The sequence below is a fragment of the Phacochoerus africanus genome, chromosome 12 (assembly GCF_016906955.1).
Source record: "Phacochoerus africanus isolate WHEZ1 chromosome 12, ROS_Pafr_v1, whole genome shotgun sequence".
Lineage (NCBI taxonomy): Eukaryota > Metazoa > Chordata > Mammalia > Artiodactyla > Suidae > Phacochoerus > Phacochoerus africanus.
In genome coordinates, this window is record NC_062555.1 from 58,438,130 (window position 1) to 58,464,088 (window position 25,959).

General features: G+C 35.8%; 1 protein-coding gene across 15 annotated transcripts in view; it reads right to left on the reverse strand.

Annotated features, from left to right (window-relative positions):
* MLLT10 (MLLT10 histone lysine methyltransferase DOT1L cofactor) overlaps nucleotides 1-25,959 on the reverse strand; it is a 243,661-nt gene that overhangs the window by 59,727 nt on the left and 157,975 nt on the right. For 12 of the 15 annotated variants that reach the window (XR_007131295.1, XM_047755395.1, XM_047755401.1 and 9 more), the window contains 4 exons: nucleotides 15,607-15,859; nucleotides 11,721-12,290; nucleotides 3,572-3,616; nucleotides 2,721-2,753 (listed from right to left, as the gene is read on the reverse strand). Coding sequence is in view for 14 of the 15 variants with exons in the window: in XM_047755395.1 (XP_047611351.1) it covers nucleotides 2,721-2,753; nucleotides 3,572-3,616; nucleotides 11,721-12,290; nucleotides 15,607-15,859 (901 nt within the window). In the remaining variant the exon portion in view is untranslated. Of the gene's footprint in view, nucleotides 1-2,720; nucleotides 2,754-3,571; nucleotides 3,617-11,720; nucleotides 12,291-15,606; nucleotides 15,860-24,981; nucleotides 25,001-25,959 lie in introns of those variants that run through there. The other 3 variants (XM_047755406.1, XM_047755402.1, XM_047755400.1) reach the window with 3 other exon arrangements.

A 25,959-nucleotide genomic window follows, 5' to 3' on the forward strand; every position in this document is an offset into this window, starting at 1 on the left:
CACCACAAGAGCACCTCTATTTCTTGTATTTTTGATAATAGCCATTCTGGCCCATGTGAGGTGACACTCACTGGATTTTGATTTCCATTTCCCTGGCCAGCAACACCCATATGTCAGAGACATGGCCAAGAACAAACAAACAAAACAAATAACAACAACGAAACACAAGAAGTAAGTACTGAAGTTCCCTGGTGTCTCAGCTGGTTAAAGATCCAGTGCTGTTACTGCTACGGTTCGGTTCAGTCCCTGGCCCAGGAACTATCACATGCCATGGGCACAGCCAAAAGGCGTATTAAGTATTGGTGACAGTGTGGAGAAAAAGGAACCCTTGCTGGTGGGAATGTAAACTGGTGCAGCCACTCTGGAAAACTGAATGGAGATTCCTTAAAACAGAAAACAAAAAACCCTACCCACATGGATCCACTTATGGATATTTATCCAAAGAAGATGAAAACACAAATCCAAAAAGATGTATGTACCTTCATGTTCACTGCAGCATTATTTTTAATAACCAAGACATGGAAACAACCTAAATGTCCATCAGTGAATGGGGTGGAATGGGTGATGGAGATCAAAAGATACAAACTTGCAATTATAAGACAAGTAAGAAGAAAGGGAGTTCATGTTGCTGCACAGCGCAAACAATCTGACTGGTATCCATGAGGATGCAGGTTCAATCCCTGGCCTCACCCAGTGTGTTGGGGATCTGGCATTGCCGAAAGCTGTGGTGTAGGTCACAGACAGGGCTCGGATCCCACACTGCTGTGGCTGTGGTGTAGGCCAGCAGCTATAGCTCTGATTCAACCCCTAACCTGGGTACTTCCATATGCCATGGGAGCAGCCCTAAAAAGGAAGGAAGGGAGGGAGGGAAGGAGGAGGGTAGGGAGGAAGGCAGGCAGGCAGGAAGGAAGGAAAGAAGGAAGGGGTATGCAAATCCATTATTTATTATTTCTCTATATTACGTGACTAGGAATACCTAAGTTGTCTAACTACACTACTACATAAAGTTTTCTCTCAAACACAACCTTGTAAAAGCAAAGATTTTAAAGATAACCTGAGCTGGAGTTCCCATTATGGTGCAGTGAAAACGAACCGGATTAGCAACCCTGAGGTTGTGGGTTCAATCCCTGGCCTCACTCAGTGGGTTAAGAATCCGGCGTTGCTGTGAGCTGTGGTGTAGGTCGCAGATGCACTTGGATCTGGCATTGCTGTGGCTCTGGTGTAGGCCGGCAGCTGTAGCTCTGATTAGACCCCTAGCCCGGGAACCTCCATATGCCATGGGTGCGGCCCAATAAAGACAAAAGACCAAAAAAAAAAAAAAAAGACAACCTGTGTTCATTACATTAATACCATTCGTTCATGAATAGAAACATGACAATTGTCCCATAAAATTAACAGGATCCAGTACTTTGTCAGTTAATAATGGCAAAGGATTTATGCGGCTTCCCAGAGTATCAACTTTCCCAAGTATATGCTTTTCAAACTTCAGTATGCCTCCAAATTCGAATATTCCAAAATTAAAGAGCAAGTCTAAATCTACCTATGCAAACTGAAAACAATGGTCAGTTTTATACTTTCCTATCAAATAATGGGAACATGTTTGGTTTATCCTTAAGAATGCTTCTAATCCCTTTTCCTCTGGGTACCTAACTTCAAGAGTTCCTTGTTATTTAGAGTATGTGTTCTAAAACTTTTCCAGGTTACACAGGGACACAAGAGTTAAAAAAAATGTACACATTAATAAAATGCTCATTGTGGGCTTCCCATTCCAACCACCCCTGCCTTCAAATCAACATAGCATCTATGCCTGCTCATCATGCCATTAGTTTCTTGCTGGCTATAGATTTGTAAACATCTGACAATATAATCCAAACACAATGCAAATTGACTGCAAATTAAACTACATTAACGAAATATGCAAGATTTCATTAAGTTAATGAAAATGTGTTGGGAAAACTGCTTGGGATCATATAAACAGTCATGAATAAATAAGAGGTATGTCAGTTAATGACTAAAAAGGAAAGTCAACAAAGATGACACTAGATTCAAGAGTTTTTCTGAACATCAAGGAATTAAAGAAAGATCCTTGGAACTGAAGAAACTCTCAAACATTTTTGCCAAAATAACTTCCATTATAATTACATTTTAAAGTTAAAAAATGATAGAATTTGCCTTATATCCTAATTTCAGAACCCGCCCCTGTAGAAGATGCAAGTCCCTTGTAAAAACCTGGTCCCAAATTAGCCATAATCTAAAAGGCAATCTTATGTTTATTCACTAAATGGAACAGAGAGGTAGATAATAAAACTATTCTATATATTATTATTTTTCAATCCTAAAAATAAAATTCACATTCCCAGCTGAGGAAAAAACAGCAAATTCCTGATGTAGGTACCAATCACTAACTGCCCTGGTAAGAAAAAGCTCAAAAGAACTAGAATAAACTATTTGCAAAAACAGAAAAAAATTTCATGAAGTTACAACAACACATTCACCATTTTGACTTACAAAGAGACAATAAAAGCCAAATTGATGAACTCTATTGACTTATTATCTTTGTATAGGGAATCTACAAAAAGTTATCACTAAGCTGTTGAAAAATTGACTCAGAGCTAGATTTCACCTCATCAATAGAACATGCAAGCTTTCAATTGGAATTCTCTATAAAAGGCAATCTATGTAATGAATGAACGACTAGAGAAGATTCTAATAAAACTTACCATTGTGTATTGCATTCAGCAACTCTGAGAAAGCTTTTAAGTAAGGAAAAAAGGACTTCAGGTTAAGATCATTCTCAAACACACAAAAGAAATACATATACTGAATTAGTATAATAAAATCCCAATAAGTCCATCATGCATCATTGCTTAAATCATTAAAACTGCAAGCTTGGCTCACTTTTTACATGGTATAAATTTCTAGAAATTGCATTTCATTTGCCAATATTATTACCTACTAAATTTAAATATGTCAGATATACTGTCATAATGATGACAAATTTCCTTAGTAATAAATATATAGGTAAAGCTACTTTAAAAAAGAGGTTTAGTAGTCTACCTATATAATATCTTCCTTGTCGAAATCAGTATCTATAAGAGGCAATGGTATATAGACAGATCCACCTTCAGTCATACTTAACATTTATTATAAATGAAAAACTTCATTTTATCACCTGATTGTTTTCATTTCCTAGACTTTAGTATAAAGTCTCAGCATATGTAGAAGTCTAAGCAAAAAAGCTATCTAATGCCAACAAATATTAACATTGATTAATGAAAACCAAAATATTGAAAATATTACTTCATTGGGGAACAGAAGCCACAATTCTGCAATGAAAGCACCATATTAAAAGTCCAGCAATCATCAAAATTTGGTCACAATTTGACTATAATATGCATGAACCCTGGACAAAGCAGCAAGTTACTATCTTTGTAAGAGAAGAAATCTATTCAACCAAGAATCCACTGCATTTTAGAAAATTAAAATAAAGGTTCAGAGGTGGTATCACATAAGAAAAAGCACTAGAGCAAGAGTCAAAAAGCCTGGGTTACCAACCAGTTTGACAACTTACTAGTTGTTGGACAAGCTCCATCATGCCGATACTGCATGGAAATTTCTGTTGGGAAGGAAGAGAAAGGAAATCAGCAAAGAAGTTGCCAGTGACTCAAGAGTAGAAAAGAAACAGGCCAGAAAAACAGGAAAACATTTACCTAAAAGTCTAGCTGAGAAGAGCAAACAGAATTGCAGGAACAGAAATTATAAGCCAGTAACTGGGAAGTGAGGGATGGGAGGACCAAACATGACAGAATCCTCACAAATCTTAATGGGATAGTGTGGAAATGTGTGGGCAACCATGTGTGTGCAAAGAATGAGGAAAAGACATAGGGCTTACAAATAAATGTGTGTAACAAGTGTCTAGGAAAAAATAGATTCACCACTATGAGGAAGGCAATGTGATAAAACTTGTATGTTGTATATAATTCACCAGATGAGAACAGTATGTCAAAAACATCTGAATGCTGTGTTCAATTAGAAGTTACAGTTTAAGTATGAAAATTATTTAATTTATATCTGAGCAGAAATCGATTATGACTCATATAACAGTATAAAACTCATTAAACTACACTCAGCTTACTTTCTTATACCTTTCATTTTTGATGATGACAATGAATGAATAAGCCATTACTCTTATTCTTTTATTCCACCCAAATGAGGGGAACAAGCAGAGGGTGACATGAGGCAATAAAACACTGCCAAAAGCAAAATCTGCTCAGAAAATGGGAAATAAATTTCTATACGACACTCCAAAGGAAAAAATAATTGATGAAACCAGGACTAAGGCTATGACTCCAAAGACCTTGCCTGTTCATCTTGGAAACAACTGGTATTCCCTTGTGATTAACATTACTGGCCTTTTTTTTTTTTAAGAAGGGATATCTGGGAATCCTCTGCATATTACTTAACCAAAAATGGGACCTCCGGGAACCATACATACAATAGAGCTTCCCAGGCAACCATCATTCACACATATACCTCTGAAATCAAGTTTAATCATGGGCCCACTCCAAATAACTGGAAATTAAGAAGACAGACAAAGCAAGGTGGAGCAAGACACTGCAAAGTTAAAAGAATCTGACATTAGATAGTGTTTAAAAAATCAAACACTTAGGCCAGGTTAGTGTACGTCCTTTCCAGATGACCCTCCAAAATGAGGTGAAGAAGACTTTGTCACTTTAATGCTTCATTAACAAATGCGATACAGGTGAGATTTAAGAAAAGAGTTAAAGAGATTGACAAGTTACATTACAGAGAAACAGTAGCTGTTTGGAAAGGTGCTGAAAAATAATCAAGGGACACTCATGCAGAATGATTTTTCTCAATGGGGGAAAAAACTCAGAATATGGCTGTTCTGGCCTTTGATCTAGTACTTTTATAGAAAGATAGCCATGATATACTGTCAGCAACTGTTCTGATCCTCAAAGACAAAAAACAAAATCAGGGGATTTTCTAAGAAAGCAAATTCCAAAGTATATCCTGGTCTTAGCAGCATCCAATAACCTTTATAACCCAATATAATCAATGTATATAAAATTATGAACTTGAGTCATTAAAATAAATGTGATATATGTTTACTAATTGTATCTGCGCCTTGGTCTACAGGACTCTATTAGTAACTCTACTCTTGGGAGTTTACGGGATTAGTATTTTATCTTTATGATTCCCTTATTTGTTTACAGAATCAGTCTATTTCTTCTCTTCTTCTTTCTTTTTTTTTTCTTTTTAGGGCCACACTAGCATCATATGGAGGCTCCCAGGCTAGGGGTTGAATCAGAGCCACAGCCACCGGCCTACACCACAGCCACAGCAATGCCAGATCTGAGCTGTGTCTGTGACCTACACCACAACTACAGTAATGCCAGATCCTTAACCCACTGAGGGAGGCCTGGTTTCGAACCTTCGCCCTCATGGATCCTAGTCAGATTCGTTTCTGCTGAGCCATGACAGGAACTCCCAGGATCAGTCTATTTCTAATTGAAACATTTTACCAGAAAGGTACTTCTCAGTTTCACTTTACCATCATAAGTAGACATTACATAAAATGGGATATATTGGGAGTTCCCGTCGTGGTGCAGTGGTTAATGAATCTGACTAGAAACTATGAGGTTGCAGGATCGATCCCTGGCCTTGCTCAGTGGGTTAAGGATCCAGTGTTACCATGAGCTGTGGTGTAGGTCGCAGACGCGGCTCAGATCCGGCGTTGCTGTGGCTCTGGCGTAGGCCAGTGGCTACAGCTCCAATTGGACCCCTAGCCTGGGAACCTTCATATGCCACGGGTGCAGCCCTAGGAAACGCAAAAAGACAAAAAAAAAAAAAAAAAGAACATATTTAACAAGATCCCTTTCATAGCTACACAGGCTCAAGTTAAACTTTCATAACTTTCATATTGTCGTAGAAGCCAGAAGAAACTTCTATTGAGATGATCAGTAACTTGTCTTTGTAAAATCTTTAAGAATTTAAGATAAAGTTCATAGTATCACAACCAAAGGAGTGCCCTTCCAGAATCTCCTTTTGTACCATTTATCACCACTAAAGCATTCCATCACTGAAATAGATTTCAGGTATCTTAACTGATAAAGGTATGGCAGCATTCCATTAAAGAACTAGAGACTAAGACATTAACAAAAAACGAACCAAAAAAAACACCAGAAGACCATATACTTTGAAAAAAACAGAGCATGCCCAAAGAAAAGAAATTAATGATAAACCAGTAACTCCTTATCATTTAATAAATACCAGACTTTTTTTTTCAGAGAAAATAACAAGATGTTGATTTTTGAAAAGAAAAATATGCTAATTTGCACTATAGTAAAGCATAAACTCTCCTAATGTGGTTGTGATAAACAGGAAAATGGAAAAGGACAAAATGGCATGTTGACTCTTCCAAAATTTTCAATGTCCTAATTTTCAGCATCTCAAAAGACCAGATGCTTACTTGTAAAGATCTCAAAAGTATTTACGTAGGAAAGAATTCAATCAAAAGTTCAATAATATAATTCAAAATATGTAACCTTAAGTAGCCACTTAAAACCTTTTGTACCAGTCACTATAAAACAGTTATGTCAGGAGTTCCCGCTGTGGCGCAGTGGTTAACGAATCCGACTAGGAACCGTGAGGTTGCGGATTCGATCCCTGCCCTTGCTCAGTGGGTTAACGATTCGGCGTTGCCATGAGCTGTGGTGTAGGTCGCAGATGCGGCTCGGATCCTGTGTTGCTGTGGCTCTGGCGTAGGCTGGCAGCTACAGCTCCGATTAGACCCCTAGCCTGGGAACCTCCATATGCTGCGGGAGCGGCCCAAGAAATGGCAAAAAGACAAAACAAAAACAAAAACAAAAAAAATAAAATAAAACAGTATGTCATTTATCAGGATGTACTGTAATTTATTTTAATAAAAACCTTACAATCCAAAACCTTGTTCAAACAAGTTTAGAGGAATTTTCTGAGTTTTTATTCTGACTGGGTCTAGGCCTCCTATCTTGCTACGTACACTCTAATTTGAACATGAGAGAATTTTGATTAATATTAAATTGATATTTCTAACTAATAATTTTAAGAGAATCAGATTATGAGGACTTGACTGTACTTCTGTTTTATATCTTGGTGGTAAAAGAGGAGAAATGACAACCACCACAATAATAACAGCTGTTCTGCCTATTTCACAAGGTTGTTGTAAGGATCAACTGAGACAGTAATTAAAAAGTTCTTTTAGAAACTGTTAGGTGCTCTCAAATACAAAATATTATCAGTACTATAAGCTTGTGGAAGCAATATTATTTTTTATGTTAATAAAATTCTTTTAATAGTAATTTGCCAGAATTAAGTCCAGGATGCTAATTCTAGGAGAAAGACCAGTCTGATTTCTTCAGCCTGCGAACTCTCCATAAATCCATCCTACCCTATATAACCAACGTTACGTCTATCTCGCAAACACAAGCTTCCTGTTTCTATGAAGTTTATCTTTCAAATGTACCTTTACTTTCTTTTCTGATAATAATGTTGGCCTTCTTTTCCTGCCTTCTCCAAAGTACAATTCAAATTTCATCTTCTCCTTGGTCTTTTCCAACTAATTATATATCCTAAAGTGGCCTGTAATACTACCTGAAAAGCTCTACAGTACATAATTTCAATTGCAACCTGGGAAAAACACTTAGAAGACAAGTACAAAATCACAGAGGATACTACTAAACACACAATACATTCTCAGTGATTACTAATAGGATTCATTCCCTTTTCTTTTAATGTTAGCATTTATTATGTTCAGAGCACTGTGCTGGCAGTGAGGAGACAGTGCTAAACATGACAAACATGGCCCCTAACCTACTGGAGCTACGATTATAGTACGTGTTATAGCTGGGACTTACAAGATCAGCTGCGTTGTTACTTGCACATGAATCTTTTTAAGAGGCATCATGAAAATCAACTTTTGATAATGTAGTACACAGAATACATTTTCTCCTTCCTAGTTATTTATATGAGAGAGTTTTCTGCTTTTACAATTACTAAATGACTTCTCAATCTAAATTTAGTTCAAAGGAAAGACTAACATTTTCATACTAGTAGGAGGCACAAGTGTTGCAAGTTAAATTATTGGTTCAAATTCTCTCATTGATCTTAAAGTGTGACCAACAGTATACTAGTGTGGTTTTAGACCCTCATCAGCAAATATCCTTTAAATTATAAGTGTCTCTGGAATCAAGGAAAATGCATAGCTCCGCCACTTAGAGTTTTGAGAATCCTGTCTCTGTTTCTTCTTCTATAATGAGTAATAATAATTGATGCTTGTCAAGTACTTAAGACAGTGTGTAGCCCATGCTAAGTTTCAACCGTAATTATCAATTATTAATTTATGATAAGAAGGCATAATTAACTACTAAATATTCAAGGCATTTAGCCAGTTTCTTCTAAGTTAAGAATAGACTTTTTAGTAATAAGTTTATCAATAAGATAGTGCTCTAAAAAAAATAAAAATTAAAATAAACAAACAAACAAAAAAACCTGAGTTCCCGTCATGGCACAATGGTGAACGAACCCAACTAGGATCCATGAGGATGCAGGTTTGATCCCTGGCCTCACTCAGTGGGTTAAGAACCCAGCGTTGATGTGAGCTGTGGTGTAGATCACAGATGCAGCTTGGATCTGGCACTGCTGTGGCTGTGGCATAGGCCAGCAGCTACAGCTTCAATTATACCCCTAGCCTGGGAACCTCCACATGTTGTGGGGTGTGGCCCTAAAGAGACCAAAAAAAAAAAAAGTGAAAGATTAAATATATTACCTCAAAGTTTTAAACAATAAATCTTATTCTTGTATAGCTTAAAATGGAATTATAGCTTTAACAAGATGTATATAATCTTCAGAGTGAATTTAAAACACAAGTTTAAGAAAAAAAATCCTGACAAATCTAAATTTAAGTCATTTATTTTTGTCAAATAATATTTATGAGAATTTCTCCCTAAATTTTGTTTACCTAATGGTCAGATAAAAGGGATACAAACTTACATTTTCTGCCACAGATATTGGCACAAACATTGCCTTCTCAAAGTAATCATTGTGTAAAGAACACTATAGCCTATGCCTAAAATTTCCCTAAATCAGTAACAGATAGGAAAATCTTTTCAAGAATGTAAATCAATATTTTAAATTCATTAATTTGAGGATATGTGTTTCAAACGGTGTCCAAATGCATTTTCTGAAATTCAGCGATTCTCAGGTTACCTAGAGATAGGAAACTGGTGAGGATCTCTTTTCACAAGAGCAAAACTTAGGCCTAATTTTCTCAGCATATTATTCAGCTAATTCTTATGTCTCTTGCTAAAAATAAATATGAATCAAATTTTTTTCTGAAGAAATTTGTGTAAATTTACTTTTTGTAACTGGGCTCTATGGCAATTGCTAAGCTCTTCTAGTCTCGAAAGAAACGTATTACGTAAATTAAAATATATATTCAAGTGTGCATGCTATATATTAAAATCTTTTCAAAGGACATGTTTCTCACACCAATTTATTATTTTTTCTCTCTAAAACAGTTTCTCAACCAAGGGCAATTTTGTAACCCCACTGCCAAATCTGAACATCTTCTGACTGTCACCATGGGTGGGGGAAATCCCTGGTGCTATTGGCATCTAGTGAGTAGAGTCTGCAGATCCTGATAAACATCCTACAAGGCACAGGACAGCAATGCACAACAGAGAATTATCCCAACCAGAATGTCAACAGAGCCAAGACTGAGGAAACCTGCTCTAAAGCATCCTTAATGCTCCTGATGAAACAATTCTTCCAGAGAAACTCTACTCATTTCTCAAAAAAACCTGTCAAAGAGGTCTACCATAATCACCGAAGCTAGTTACGAGATATAAAAAGAGAAAAAAGTACCAGGCTATGTGATCTTGGACTACTTATTTTACCTAAGTCTCACTTTTGGGGTTTTTTTTTTGTTTTGTCTTTTTAGGGCCGCACCAATGGCATATGGAAGTTCCCAGGCTAGGGGTCAAATTGGATCTGTAGCTGCCAGTCTACACCAGAGCCACAGCAGCATGGGATCCAAGCCTGCATGTGCAACCTAGACCTCAGCTCATGGCAACACCAGACCCTTAACCCACTGATGGAGGCCAGGGATTGAACCCACATCCTCAGGGATACTAGCCATGTTCATTACCGTTGAGCCATAACAGCAACTCCTACGCCTCATCTATGAAATACAGGCATAAATAGCCCTTACTTCATAAAATTGTTCTGAAGATTAAATAATATAATAAATATAGAGATAATAAATACAAAGCACTTAATAGACACCAGCACAAAACAAATGGTAGTTAATAGTTACTATTTTTCACATCTGACCTTTACACATACTTTTTCTCACATATAATGGTCTTTCTTATGTTTACTTACTAAAATTAATGTCTGCGCAACTACAAAAACAATCCAAAATTCTGTAATTATAAAATATACATGAACATTCTTAATTTAAATTCTACTTATTATTTTTCCATACCATTTGCTATGTATCCCCTCTATCAACTAACAAAACTGATGAAATCTGTAACAGTTTATTTTAGCCAAAATTTCATCATTTCTATAATCAGAAATCCAAAATCAAAACATGCGTAAGATTTATAAACAACACACTTAAAATATGTACCTCAAATTGAAGATAATATTTGAAAGATTAATGCTGACATTAGCTAATATGTATACTGTTAAATTTGTCTAAAAATACACATCTTTTAAAATTTTAAAAACTGAAAATAATATCCATAATACAAAGTACAAGCTAAAGAAGCATCCCAATGTTGTGAATATAAATTTCATTTATAGTAAAGATAATGGTAAAAAACAAACTGGTAAACACAGTTGAAAACAAAAATGATATAAATCATTTCAGATTTATCTTCCGAAATAAAATGTGATTCTTAAAGTCCATAAATTTAAATCATTTAGGAGTTCCCACTGTAGCTTAGCAGGTTAAGAATACGACTAGTATCCATGAGGATGAGGGTTTGATCCCTGGCCTTGTTCAGTGAGTTAAGGATGTGGCGCTGTGGTAAGCTGCGGTGTAGGTCGCAGATGCAGCTTGGATCCGGTGTTGATGTGACTGTGGTATAGGCTGCAAGCCGTGGCTCTGATTCAACGCCTAGCCCAGGAACTTCTATATGCCACAGATTCAGCCATAAAAGAAAAAAAATTTTAAATGATTTATCACTGACTGAAAAATATTCCAGATGGAGTTAATTCAAGTAGAATTTGTGAGGATTGTTGAGAAAATGAAGACTAACTAAAGTTTAGAGATTCAGGAAGCCTGAAAACAAATCATAAAACAGTGCAAAAACTCTAACATCTTAAATGTGAATTCTGAGTTGATTTTTAAAATACTATGCAAGGGAAGCAAAAACAAAAAAGGGAAATTAATTCTAGGTGTTCATAAGAAATGAGTAACAAATGAACTATTCAGTCTATATTTAGTTACATAAAACTGGATCAGTGCCAAACATCTTTTCCAAACATCAAATTGTCCTCCTAAGATCATAACACTTTTCATTAAGATAATTTAATGTCACTTAGCAACCCACAGTGTTATCCTAATGACAGTTGACACTAAGTTTGTTTTTTAAGGTGAAAGAAGGGTGGTGGTGGGAGGAAATGAGAAAACAAGGGTCTGAGCCTACCTGAACCAAGCGGAGAGGAGCCCACGCTAAGACTCTGCACACTCCCATTCCTGAGCGGCGTGGGGGATTTCTGAAGACTAGAGCTGGTTACACTTCCTGCAGCTGATGCTACAGATGACGTTGGTGAAGCAGAAGAAACTGAGAGATGAGAAACATTCTCTTGATTTTTATTTCCTTTGGGTCTACCAGGCCCATGCTTACTTTGCTTATTTCCTTTTCTTTTCTTTTCTTTTACAGTTTCTTCTTCTATGCCAGAAGTTTGAGCCCGTTTATATCCTGCTGTGGGAAGGCTGGAATTACCCAAATCTCCAGGTGAATTTTCAAAGCTTTTAGGCTGTGAAATAACAGCTGAGGTTGAAGGGAGACCAATTATGGAACTAAAACTATTTACCCCCCCTTCCTGGCTTCCAGACTCTCCTTTATGTACATCTTTGGTTGATGATGACTGTTGGGAGTGAGTATAACTGTCATTACGCAGATCTGAGTCTGTAAAGCTCAAGTAATCCTGGGGAGACTGCACTGAACTTCCCGAAGATGATTTTACACTGCCTGGAGTTCCTGAAAAACTACCTGTAGTGGAAAAAAAAAAAGGGGGGGGGTGGAAAAGAAAAAATTGGATGCAAAAGTTCCGAGTAATAGAAATTATATAATAATCAAAAAAGAGGGTTAAAAAAACCTAAAAAGCTAGATTTTTAAAAGGTTAATACTGAAAATCAAGTTCACCTATAAAATTATCTTTAAAAAGTACTTGTCATTTATAATTATTAAACTGAATATAATTACTAGCTATCATGTATACAATTACCAAGATATAAGATATGCTTTGTTTAACCTACCTTTTGCCATGCAGCATCTCTCAATTCTCCCTCAAATGCCTTGTGTATGCTTGAGGAAGTACTAAAGAACAGCAAAGTCTCAAGGAGACTTCGAAAAGACTATGATTGAAAGCTAAATGGCCTGGGGAACTTCTTCTTCTTTTTTTTTTTTCCCAATTATTAAAGACAGGATCAAATATGTTCCCAACATATAATAAAAACCTAAAGATGTTGGTTAGGTCATTAAGTTCTGAGTTTTAACTTTAAGATAATGTTGGTGAGTGTTATCACTCAGTTATATCTACCCCACCAAAACAAGAATTTGATAAAACAATAATGATTATATGAGCCTGATCGATATGACTCACATTCTCCCAATTCACTTCCCATGGAGCTACATAAAGACAAGCCACTTACATTCTGCTATTTTTCTCATGAAAGTAAAATCATAGGAATCTTTCTTTAACAATTTCTTACTCTCGCCCCACTCTTTAGTTAAAGAATACTAGTAGCCCACCATGTCATTATGAGATATAAGAATTTCAAGGTTCTTATTTACCTGTTAAAAAAAAATATGGCTGACATGAAACAAGAGTTTGGTGCACCATCCCACTTCATCAAACCCTCTTGCCACACTTGCCAAACAAAGTAGTAAGTGTTTATTAGATTCAGTTTTGACCACATATCTATTGTATTTCATAAAACTAAACTAAATCATGTTTTAACTAATGTACTTAGAAACAAAATATCAAAACTGTTCTGTTGGCAGTGCAAAGGCAATTTTACGCTAAGTGTTAAATTTTATTGCAGAGCATATTCATAAGCAATCATACATAAATCCACCTAAATATTTACAAAGTTTTCTTTTTATACACAAGATGTAATTTCTTTTTAACTAATGTCTAAAAGTTTTGGTTTTTAAATTATAAGCGCTTCTAAAATGGCTTATGAAAAAATCAACTTATGTGTACCTATGTGAGTATTTTAGGTCGTGTCTATACAGAAAAATATACCTATTAAGAAGCCATTTACATTACATCAATCATTTAAGGATAACTGCAGTTCGCCACTTAATTAGCAGCTATAAAGAAGTTCTTTATTATCCATCCTGATCTGTCGCCATCTGTCTTTTTTTCTTCACATTTTTGTTTTTACAGCTGGTGTTAAAATTTAAAAGCTCACTACAGCGTAGCAAATACTTTAGAACATTTATAAGCAATATTTTAAATGTGTATTTTCCAAAAGTCACATACTACCTGCAATTTAAAAAAATTACCTTATATGCCCTACCTTTAAATTTCAACTTTTAAAACTTAAAAATTATCTCCGATATGAAAACATAGCACATTCTCATATCTTAACAGAGGCAGGGAAAGACTCTCCAGTGTTGTTAAGAAAATGAGAGATTTCTTTTCTAAATGGATTAGTATTTCAAAGACAAGGTTGAAAACTCTAAAACGCAGCTTTAACAATACAAAACAAGGTCTTGAGAAGAGATGACTGAATTCTGCCAATCGCATTCAAAGTGTGAATGAAGTTACATGAAAAAATAGTTTTATTATTTTCCAAGGTAGCATAAAAATAATATAATGTAAATTTATTAAAAATAAAACAACAAATTTTATTTCTTTTTAATTTGTCTAATGTTTTTGTGATATAAGGCAAAGAAAAAAGAAAAAAAAATCTAGGACTTGAAAATCTTCAAGCCCCCAATAACCTAATTTTAAAATACATGAATATAGATTTTAGTGAGAGATTAGCACACTAAGCCATCTCTCTACATATTCAAATTATATCTTGGTACATTTGGGATATAACTTTTATTATCAGCAAAAGCTTGAGGAGAGTATAGAAAAAAAACAAGTTTTTCCCTCATTTATTCCTAAGGAATGTGGAGGGGAAGAGAGAGGGAAAAGGGGAGACATTTATTCTATGCTTTAGTAACATGAGTGTCTCCAACAATTTTAACATTTATATTTCTCAAAATATTTCTGTTCACATTAAAAATTAAACAAAGCAAAAAACTAGAACACTGGGCTAATATATTCTCAAGTTTAGCTGAGGTATTCTATTCTCCACAAAAGAGTTGCCATAGAAAACACAACAAGCCTAGTTAATTTTTGAATTTTAGTTAAACAACAAATTATTTTTCAGTATAAGTATGTCCCAAATAAATGCACAGGACATATAATAATTTGTTGGGAGTTCCCGTCATTCAGTGTAAACAAATCCAACTAGTATCTGTGAGGTTGCGGGTTTGATCCCTGGCCTTGCTCAGTGGGTTAAGGGTCCAGCACTGCTGTGAGCTGTGGTATAGGTTGCAGACATGGCTCAGATCCCACAATGCTGTGGCTGTGATGTAAGCCAGCAGCTGTAGCTCCAATTCTACCCCGAGCCTGGGAATTTCTATATGCCGCAGGTGTGGCCCTAAAGTTAAAAAAAAAAAAAAAAAAAAAAAGACAGAAAAAGAAAAAGAAAAAAGTTTGTTGATTAACTAAAATTCAAAATTAACTGGGCATCCTATACATACAGCAGCCATAATTACCAAAAGACACGTAGGCTGAGCAAAATTCTACTTTAAACTTCAAGCCTTATAATAAATGCCTTAATAATCAAAAACTATTATTTACTGAGAACTATTTGGCTCCCCTAAAAATTATTCAGTACTGTTCACTTACTAAAAGTATACACATTAATAATTCTACTGTTTAAGTGGGAAAGATAAATTAAAAACAGTTTATAAAATAGAATAACTTTTCTATTGAGCAGAAAGGAAAGGAAAACTCCAGCTTTTATTGTTTTTCTCCCCAAACTTAAACTTTATTCCATATCTATTTAAACATTTAAAAAATTACAGTTATAACTTTGGAAGCACAGGACATAACACAAAAAGAAAGCAAAGGTCCCAGAAACATTTTAAGAAGTCTGTGAAGTAATCTTACTACAGCAGCCAAAAAAATAGTCTCCAATTATTCATTAGTTTTAAGTAAAAAATAAATTATTTTACAAAATTTAACTACTACTGATCATTGCAAGAACAAATACTTTAACTAAAACATGGTAATTAATACCTTGCTGGAAAGGACTAGCTGCTGACACAGCCGTTCCTGGATTTCTTCCACCAGGCTTTCTTCCCCTTTGACCTGAGCTGTGTGCTGAAGATTTCTTCCCTTTGCCCTCTGACCCTCTAGCCTCTGAAACATCTTTTGCACTAGTTGTGTGCGCAGAAACTTCCTGGAAATTTGCATTTGTAAATCGTGCTGAAGTGTCTTCCAAGCGCTTCAAAGATCCAGGTATAGAGTTGCTGCTAGTGCTTGTATAAGTCTAACATTTTGAGTGAGAAAAGAAGTAAAAGGAAAAAGAACTGATTACATTTTGGCTATGGGGGAAAAAAGATGGCACATTAATAATAATTATTATTGGACTTGTAAGATAAACATACGAAAGTTTCAGTTATAAGTCAGTCTACCTAAAAAACATGTAAGAACAATTTATAAGTCTAGTATAAATTTTTTTAAAAAATATAGGTAATTTATAGTATGGCTGTTTGAGCATCAAATTGCAGCTATTAGTAAAAGTACACATTAGCGGTTATTTGTTCAGTGACACATAGTAAGCAATAAAGAAGAAACTTCTTTTTCAAGCATTGACATTTTCAAGAAGAACATACTACTTCCCAGGTATGAAATTAAAGTCAGCTTCCTATGTTCAGCATAGGAAGGCAACAACTGGAGAGAAAGAACTACAATTTTATTAGAGGACTATATCCACAAGATTATGAGGATCTAGCGCAGGTTAGAGCAAGAATTTTTAAAACTGAGGTAAAGGCTGCTTTTCAAAAGGGAAAGACTAAAAGCCTTGAAATAGAAGTCATCTCTTCCAAGTATTAAGTTGAGTAAAACAGTTATATTTTGCAGTTAAGATTTCTAAAAATTAAAAGCAAATTATACCCTAAGATTATCCTCAATTATCCCCTATATTTAGTTATGTTAGGGAAAAAAAGCAAGATAAAGACTGATTTTAAAAGTTTCCAGTTTTTAATAATCATTTTAATATGAGGTGTGTGCAAATAATAACAAAGTGTGATGCATATGTAAATTAATCAACATACTTTGAAATGATAAGTTTGTATGGTCTGCAGGGTCAGGGGGTTTTATTCCCATTATTGAACTGGTGCCTGGAATATAAGTAAGCCCTAAATTTCTGTTGAATAAATAAGTAATTATTTTTAGTACACCTATCTGAAATCTCTGATGTAATACAAATGCAAAAATATGAAAATCTGCAAAATTAAAACTTCCCATATATAACAACCACTCAATACAAAAATCAGATAAACTTAAAAAGTGAGAAAGCGATGGTAAAAATCAGGTTTGTTAGCAAATTTTTAGCAATCATTTTAGCAAACCAGTGTTCAAAAAAGGAGTAAGAGAAAACTACAAATGTTTTGAAAACCAAATACTTTTTACTACTATTTTTCTGCTACTTGCCCCCCTGGTGCTGCTCCCATCTCAAAACATCTCACAGCCAAGAACAGATTTTCATCATCAAAAATATAAGAGACAGGATTTCTCTTGTGATGCAGTGCGTTAAGGATCTGGTGTTGTCACTGCAGCAGTTCAGGTTGCTGCTATGACATGGGTTTGATCCCTAGCCTAGGAACATCCACATGGCATGGGCACATCCAAAAAACAAACAAGGAACATTATTACGTCACTAATAACTAATCATTATTGTAATAACTATAACCCACAAATAAGAACAAAAGTTCCAAAATAAATTTCAAGACAAAACAAACTCCCATTTAACAAAACAGTGAGGGAATTCCCTTTGTGGTTTGGTAGGTTATAAACCCGACTAGCATCAAAGAGGATTCAGGTTTGATCCCTGGCCTCACTCCATGGGTTAAGGATACCCAAGTGTGTAGGCCAGCAGGTGCAGCTCTAATTCAACACCTAGCCTGGGAAGTTCCATACACATGGGTGTGGCCATAAAAAGGGGGGGGGGACAGAAAACAAAACATTTTAGACTCAATATCAAAGACAACCATAGCTAACAAAAGAAATAGCAGTTATTATTTTAAAGGTATAAGTTGCCTTAGGTTTTATTCTACAAGGCTCAGTATTCCATGTTTAGGAGAAAGAGTTCAAGAAGGAAAACAACCAATAGCTGTGCCTTCCACCAACATGATGGAACAGAATAATGTTGGTTAAATATTCAAGTCTCTCATAAGAGTCACAAATTTTTTACTACCCCAATTCTTATACTATAGCACAGAAACTATCAAAGAAGCACAGAAAGAATGAAGACTCCCCCTGCCTCGGCATTGCGGGGGGGGGGGGGGGGGGGGGGGGTCAAAGAGCAGTGAAACAACATTAAGCAGCCTAATTTACATGTCACTGGAGTACCCAAAAAAAAGGAGGTGGGAGAAAGGCTAGATGGACCTAAAAATAATAGCAGGGGAAAAAATACTTTGAAGAAATAATTTGCTGAAAACTATAAACCTACAGATCACCTAACCCCAAGTACAATACACATGAAGAATACTCCATGAATGCACATCCTAATCATATGGCTTATCACTAAAAACCAACAATTAAAAGAACAGGTGATAAAAGCAACTGGAGGTTTTCAAAAAAAAAAAAAAAGAAGAAGAAGAAGGAAAAAAAAAAAGCCCATGTGCTAAGAAACAAAGATAAAGGTGAAAACAGATTTCTCAAGAAAAACATACAAGCTATAAAACAGAAAAGTAAAATCTTCAACGGACTAAAGAAACAAACTATTATTACCCTAAGAATTCTATAGCAAGCTAAAACATCTTTCAAAAACACAGGCAAAACAACTGCTTTTCAGATTAAAAAGCTGAAAGAACTAATCACCAGTAGTTAACACTGCAGTAAATGCTAAAAGCTGTCTTTTAGGCAGGGGAAAAACAAAACAAGAAATGTGAATGTACACAAAGTAATTAAGAGCACTAGAAACAGTAATTACATGGATAAATATAAAAGAGTTTTAAATTATTTTAGTCCCTTTATAAGATAATTGATGATCTGGAGCAAAAATAATAGCAATTGAAAGGTTTATAAGATACATAAAAAATGTTATTAAATATGACAAAAATTAGGCCCAAAGCTGAAAGGGTAGGAATCAAAATCTGTAGTCGCAAGGTTCTTAGATATAACACATGAAATTGCGTATCACTTGAAGGCAGACTCTGACAAGTTAAAGATATATAAACCCTAAAGAAACTAATAAAATACAAAAAAGTTATTACTAATCAGCCAAAATGGAATCATAAAAAATACTCAATGAGAAAAAGAAATAAGAAGATGAACATGATGGGCAAATTTAAAAGGATCAGCAAATGACAGATTTAAATACAATCATACCAACAATCACTTTATATGTAAATTACCTAAACACCTTCATTAAAAGGCAGAGATTACCACAGTGAAAAAAGTAACTCAAGACTTTATGCTGCCTACAAGAAACCCATCTAAAACATAAATACAGAAAGATATCAAAAGTAAACGTTTTGGGAAGAAATAGCAATCTAACACTTATCCAAAGAAAGCAATTCACAATATTTACATCAGACAAACTACATTTTAGAACAAGGAATATTATCAGGATAAAGAGGTCTATTTATCAAGAGGATATAAAAATCCTAAATGTTTCTGCAACTAGTAAGAGACCTTCAAAATAAATGAAACAAAAACTGACAGAATAGAGAAAACAAAAAAATAGCAAAATGCAAAGTTACAATAAGCAAAGTTCATATCTTCTTCTTAATAACTGACTCAACAAACAGATAAAAAAAATTAGGGACATAAAGAACTTTAATATATACATCAGGGAGTTCCTGTCGTGGCGCAGTGGTTAACGAATCTGACTAGGAACCATGAGGTTGTGGGTTCGGTCCCTGCCCTTGCTCAGTGGGTTAACGATCCGGCATTGCCGTGAGCTGTGGTGTAGGTCGCAGACGCGGCATGGATCTTGCGTTGCTGTGGCTCTGGCGCAGGCTGGCAGCTACAGCTCCGATTCGACCCCTAGCCTGGGAACCTCCATATGCCGAGGGAGCGGCCCAAGAAATGGCAAAAAAGACAAAAAAATAAAATAATATATACATCAACTTGACCTAATTAACATTTATAAGGAAAACTTTATACCATAAGAGTGGAATGAACACATATTTTTTGAAATCAGCACACGTAATATTGAACAAGATAATCCATCTTCCGTGTGATTAAAAAAAAATCAAAAGGAATTATATAACACAAAGATAGTAAGTGAGAACTCAACAATAATATATGAGAAACACTCCTAAATATTTCAAAAGTCAATAAAACACTTCTAAGTAACCTATGGTCAGAAAAGATATCAAAAGGAAACCAGAAGATATTTGTTCAACTAAAATGAAAATACAACACATAATTCTTAAGTGGTGCTTAGAACAAAGTTTTATTTCTAGTATTAAGTATCCATATTAACACTTTTAGATTCTGGTCAGCATATAAGTCTTCATTCCATCCTGACAAATTAAAAGCCTAACAAACTGAAAAATCAATAACTTTTTCTTAGATCCATCAGAGGTCACTGAACAAACCACTGCATCCCAAACTAAAGAGATTGACAGATGTAGAGAATCACAGCATACCCAAGCAGAAATCTCCATGAGAACCAGTATCAGGGTAGGAAAACCTCAAATGTAATTGAGAAACTACTGAAGGCTCAACATGGACAAGTCTGAAAGATAAAGACTCCAAGGAGGACCTGGTCACAGGAGAGCCCTCAAACTTTCTTCCTTTTTAGGGCAGCCCCACCCCCACCCCCCGCTCCCAGCATATGGAAGTTCCCAGGCTAGGGGCTGAATTGGAGCCACAGCTGCCATCCTATGCCATAGCCTCAGCAACGCAGGATCCCAGTCACATCTGCAAACCTACACCACAGCTCACAGCAACACCGGATCCCCGACTGGTGAGCCAGGGATCAAACCCACATCTGCATGGACACTAGTTGGATTCATTTCTGCTGCACCACAACAGGAACTCCCCTCAAAAATTTCAAGTTTATCTCCAGAAGCACTATCAGGTCTTGACAATGAATATCAGAAGAAAAAATACACTCAGCCTTTTAGTAGGGGAGGGGTAAAGGAACGATTCTGAAATATGCCAAGGCAAGGTATTGTTTTCCTTAATAAGGCTTCTCACTGTGAGAATCTATCCTACCAAAGCATAATCTGACTACGGTTATATCGAAGCCTAAAGTACCAGAAGCAAGGGAAATACCCAACTATAACCCCCACCAGCATCATGTCCACTAAAGCAGGGTAGAGGGTGAGAATCACCTGTGAAGTTCAAAGTCCAGGGGCAAAGGCTCACCAAAATATTGAGAACTGCCCAGAGGATGATCCAATGCTTCCTGTCCACCTTACCATCACATTATTAAATGCCTATTTAACATAGTTCCTTTAATCCAGTACATCACATACAACTCTTAAAAAAAAATTATAAGGAGTTCCCATCATGGCTCAGTGGTTAATGAATCTGACTAGGAACCATGGTTGTGGGTTTGATCCCTGGCCTTGCTCAGTGGGTTAAGGATCCGGCGTTGCCGTGAGCTGTGGTGTAGGTTGCATACACAGCTCGGATCCCACGTTGCTGTGGCTCTGGCATAGGCCGGAGGCTACAGCTCCAATTAGACCCCTAGCCTGGGAATCTCCATATGCCTCGGGAGCGGCCCAAGAAAAGGAAAAAAAAAAAAAAATTACAAGACATTAAAAGGCAAATACACAGTTTGAAAAGAATGAACAAACATGGAACCAGAGACAGAGATGGCAAGACTGCTCTAATTACCAAACCAGGAATTTTTTAAACTATGATTAGTATGCTAATGATCTTAATGTAAAAAAAAGACACCATGTAAAAACAGACAGATATTGTAAGCAGAGAAAGGAAATTCTAATAGAAAGTAAAAAAGGAATATTTTAGACCAAAACCTGTATAATAAAAACGAAGAATTCCTTTGACTCACTCATTAGTAGACTGCACATGGCTAAGTAAAGCATCTCAGAGCTTGAAGATATGAAAATAGAAACTTCCCAAAAAACAAAAAAGAAATAAACTAAGAACCACAGGACAACTACCAAATGTGTAACATAGGGATATGGGAATACCAGAAGGAAAAGGAACAGATGCAATATTTGAAACAATAATGACTAAAAAATTGAAAAAAGATAACAGAATATGTATAAAGTTTATATGAGGAAATAAATTTTGATGAACAAAATTAAAAAGGAACTAAATAAATGTAGATATTCCAACTTCATAAATGAGCTGCCAGTATCACCAATATGTCAGTTCCTCCCAACTTAATCTACAGATTCTGTGCAATCTCAATGAAAATTCTAGCTTTTTTCTGTGTGTGTGTGTGTGGATACAGACAAACTGATTCTATACGTGAAGAGGCAAAAGACCCAAAACAGCCAAAACAATACTGAAGAATAAAGTTGGAGTCCTGACATTACTAAATTTCAGACTTATTATAAAGCTACAATAATTAAGACATTATAGGAGTTCCTACTGTGGCAGAATGGGATTGGAATTGCAACTTGGATCTGATCTCTAGTCTGGGAACTCCATATGCTACACAGTGGCCAAAAAAAGAAAATAAACACACACTCACAGGAGTTCCCTATGTGGCTCAGTGGTTAACGAATCCAGCTAGGAACCATGAGGTTGCTGGTTCGATCCCTGGCCTTGCTCAGTGGGTTAAGGATCTGGCGTTGCCGTGAGCTGTGGTGTAGGTCACAGACTCGGCTTCGATCCTGCATTGCTGTGGCTCTGGTGCAGGCCAGCGGCTACAGCTCCGATTAGACCCCTAGTCTGGGAACCTCCATATGCCTCAGGAGCAGCCCTAGAAAAGGCAAAAAGACAAAAAGACCAAAAAAAAAAAAAAAAAAAACCACACACACACACAGAACAGAATGAACAACATCAAAAGTGAACCCTAGGAGTCCCTTGGGGCTCAGTGGGTTAAGGATCCAGCATTATTACTCCTGTAGTATAAATTCCATTCCTGGCCCAGGAATGGCCAAAAAAAGGAATCTTCATCTGCACTGAATGGATAATATACAAATTATTTTTTCAAAAGAAGTGAATCCTAACATCAATTAGGGACTTTAAGCAATAATGATGTGTCAATATCAGTTCACAGACTATAATAAATATATCACTATGGTGTAGGATGGCTATAGTGGGGGAAAATTTATGTGTAAAGGGAAAGGGGAGATATAGGAAATATCTGTACTTTCCACTCAATTTTTCTCTAAATCTAAAACTGCTCTAAAAATAGTTTTTTTAAAGCTGACTATATTAGAAAAAAGAAAAGTTTAAAATAAATTTTATATCATACCTCAAGAAATTAGAAAAGAGAAAAAGAAACTCAAAATAAGCAGTAAAAAGGAAAAAATAAAATTAGAACTGAAATCATTAAAATATAAAAACAATAGAGAAAAACCACTGGATCCAAAAAAGCTAAAAATTTAAGATTGATAAAATTCATAAACATCTGGCCAATCTGGTTAGAAAAAGGAGAAAAGATACAAACTGCCAAAGCTCACTCAAGAAGAAATAGATAACCTGAATAGCCCCATATCTATTTTTCGAATGAAATTAATTAAAAATCTTCTAAAGTAAAATTCTAAGCCCAGATGGCTTTAAAAGAGAATTCCAGAAACATCAGAAATAATATCAAATTTAGATATATTCATCCAGAAAAATTAACAAGTGTGAATACCTGCAACTCATTCTATGAAGCCAGCATTCCTTTGGTCACCAAAACCAGACATTATAAGAAAAGAAAACTATGGGCCACATCCCTCAAGAATACATATGCAAAAATTCTTCTACAATTTCTTCCTTCCTTCCTTCTTTTTTTTCTTTTTTACTTTTTTAAGGCCACACGTGCAACATGTTGAAGTTCCCAAACTAGAGGTCAAATTAGAGCTGTAGCCACCAGCCTACACCACAGCCCCAGCAAAGTCAGCTCCAAGCTGCATCTGCAACCTACACCACAGCTTACAGCAACCCACTGAGCAAGGCGAATCAGAGCTATAGCTCCCAGCCTACGGCAATACCAGGTCCAAGCCATGTCTGCAACCTACACCACAGCTCACAGCAATGTCGGATCCTTAGCCCACCGAGCAAGGCCAGGGATCAAATCTACGTCCTCATGGATACTTGTCAGGTTCGTTACTCCCGTGCCACAATAGGAACTCCTGTCTTACAATTTTTTTTTCTTTTTTTTTTTGCTTTTTAGGGCCACTCTCGTGGCACATGAAGGTTTCCAGGCTAGGGGGTCGAATCACAGCTATTAGAGCTGTAGCCACTGGCCTACACCACAGCCACAGCAAGGTCAGATCCAAGCTGCATCTGCAACCTACACCACAGCTTGCAGCAACGGGGAGATCCTTAACCCACTGAGCGAGGCCAGGGATGGAACCTGCATCCTCATGGATGCTAGTCAGATTCGTTAACTGCTGAGCCATGACGGGAACTGCCGTCTTTTACAATTTCAATTTTAATTAGCATATAAAAATGGTAATATATCGAGACCAAGTGGCATTTATCCCAAGAATGCAAGGGTTTTTTTTCAACACTGGAAAACCAACTGATGTACTTCATCATATTAACAGATTTTGAAAGGGGGGAAAAATCATATCAATATATCCATTAAAAATAGTCTTTTTAACAAATGGTTCTGGGAACTCCCCAAGTCAGTCAATGAAATTAGAACACTCCCTGACATCATGTACAAAAATAAAATGGTTTAAAGACCTAAATATAAAATATAACACTATAAAAACTCCTAGAAGAAAACACAGGCAAAGCGTTCTTGGACATGGACTGCAGCAAAATTTTCTTAGAACAGGCTCCCAAGGCAAAAGAAATAAAACCAAAAATAAACAAAAGGGACCAAATCAAACTTAAAAGCTTTTACACAGCAAAATAAACAAATAACAAAATGAAAAGACAAGCTACAGAATGGAAGAAAATATTTGCAAATGATATGACCAACAATGAATTAATTTTCAAAATATACCAAGAGCACGTGCAACTTAATATCAGAAAAACAAACAACATAACCAAAAAGTGGGCAGAAGACCTAGACAGACCTTTCTCCAAAGAAAACATGCAGATGGTCAAAACTCATATGAAAAAAATGTTTAACATCGCTAATTATAAGAGAAATGCAAATCAAAACCACAACAAGGTATCGCCTCACACTGGTCAGAATGGCCATCAACAAAAAGTCTATAAATAACAAATACTGGAGAAGGTATGGAGAAAAGAGAACCACCTTACACTGTCAACGGGAATATAAGTTTGTGCAACTACTATGGAAAACAGTATGGAGGTTCCTCAGAAAACTAAAAATAGAATTACCATATGATCCAGCAATCTCACTCCTGCGCATATATCTGGAAAAGACAAAAACTCTAATTCAAAAAGATACATGCACCCCTATGTTCGTAACAGCACTATTTACAGTAGCCAAGACATGGAAGCAACGTAAATGTCCACTGACAGATGAACGGATAAAGCTGATAGTATATATACACTATGGAATTTTTAATGACTGAGCTTTATTTCTAAATATTTTTTTTCATGCTGTTATAGTCTTTTAAATAGATATCCAGTATAGCACAGAGAACTGTATCTAATCGCTTGCAATGAACATGGTGAAGGATAATGTGAGAGAAAGAATGTGTGTACACACATACACACATATATATGTATAACTGGGTCTCTGCTGTACAGAAGACACTGACAGAACATTATAAATCAACTATAATAAAAAAATTAAAAAATAAAGAGATAAAGCTCAGTCATAAAAAAGAATGAAATAATGCTATTTGTAGCAACATGGATATACATAGAGATTATCATACTAAGTGAAGTAAGTCAGAAAGAGAAACACAAATACCATATGATATCTCTTACACATGGAATCTAAAATATGGCACAGGTGAACCTACCTACAAAGCAGAAACAGACCCACAGACATAGAGAACAGACTTGTGGTTGCCAAGACAGAGAGAGAGGGAAGGAAGAGGGATGGACATGGAGTTTTGGGTTAGTAGATGCAAACTATTACATTTAGAATGGATAAGCAATGAGGTCCTATTGTACACCACAGGGAACTATATATTCAGTCTCCTGGGATAGAACATGATGGAAAACAATATAGGAAAGGGAATGTATAACTGAATCACTTTGCTATACACCTTGAAACTAACAATAATATAAATCGACTGTACTTCAATAAAATAAAATAAATATATAGAAAAATTATTTCACAAATCTAATATCCACGGTGGATAAAAACTCTCAGCATAATAGGAATAGAAGGAAACTTCCTCA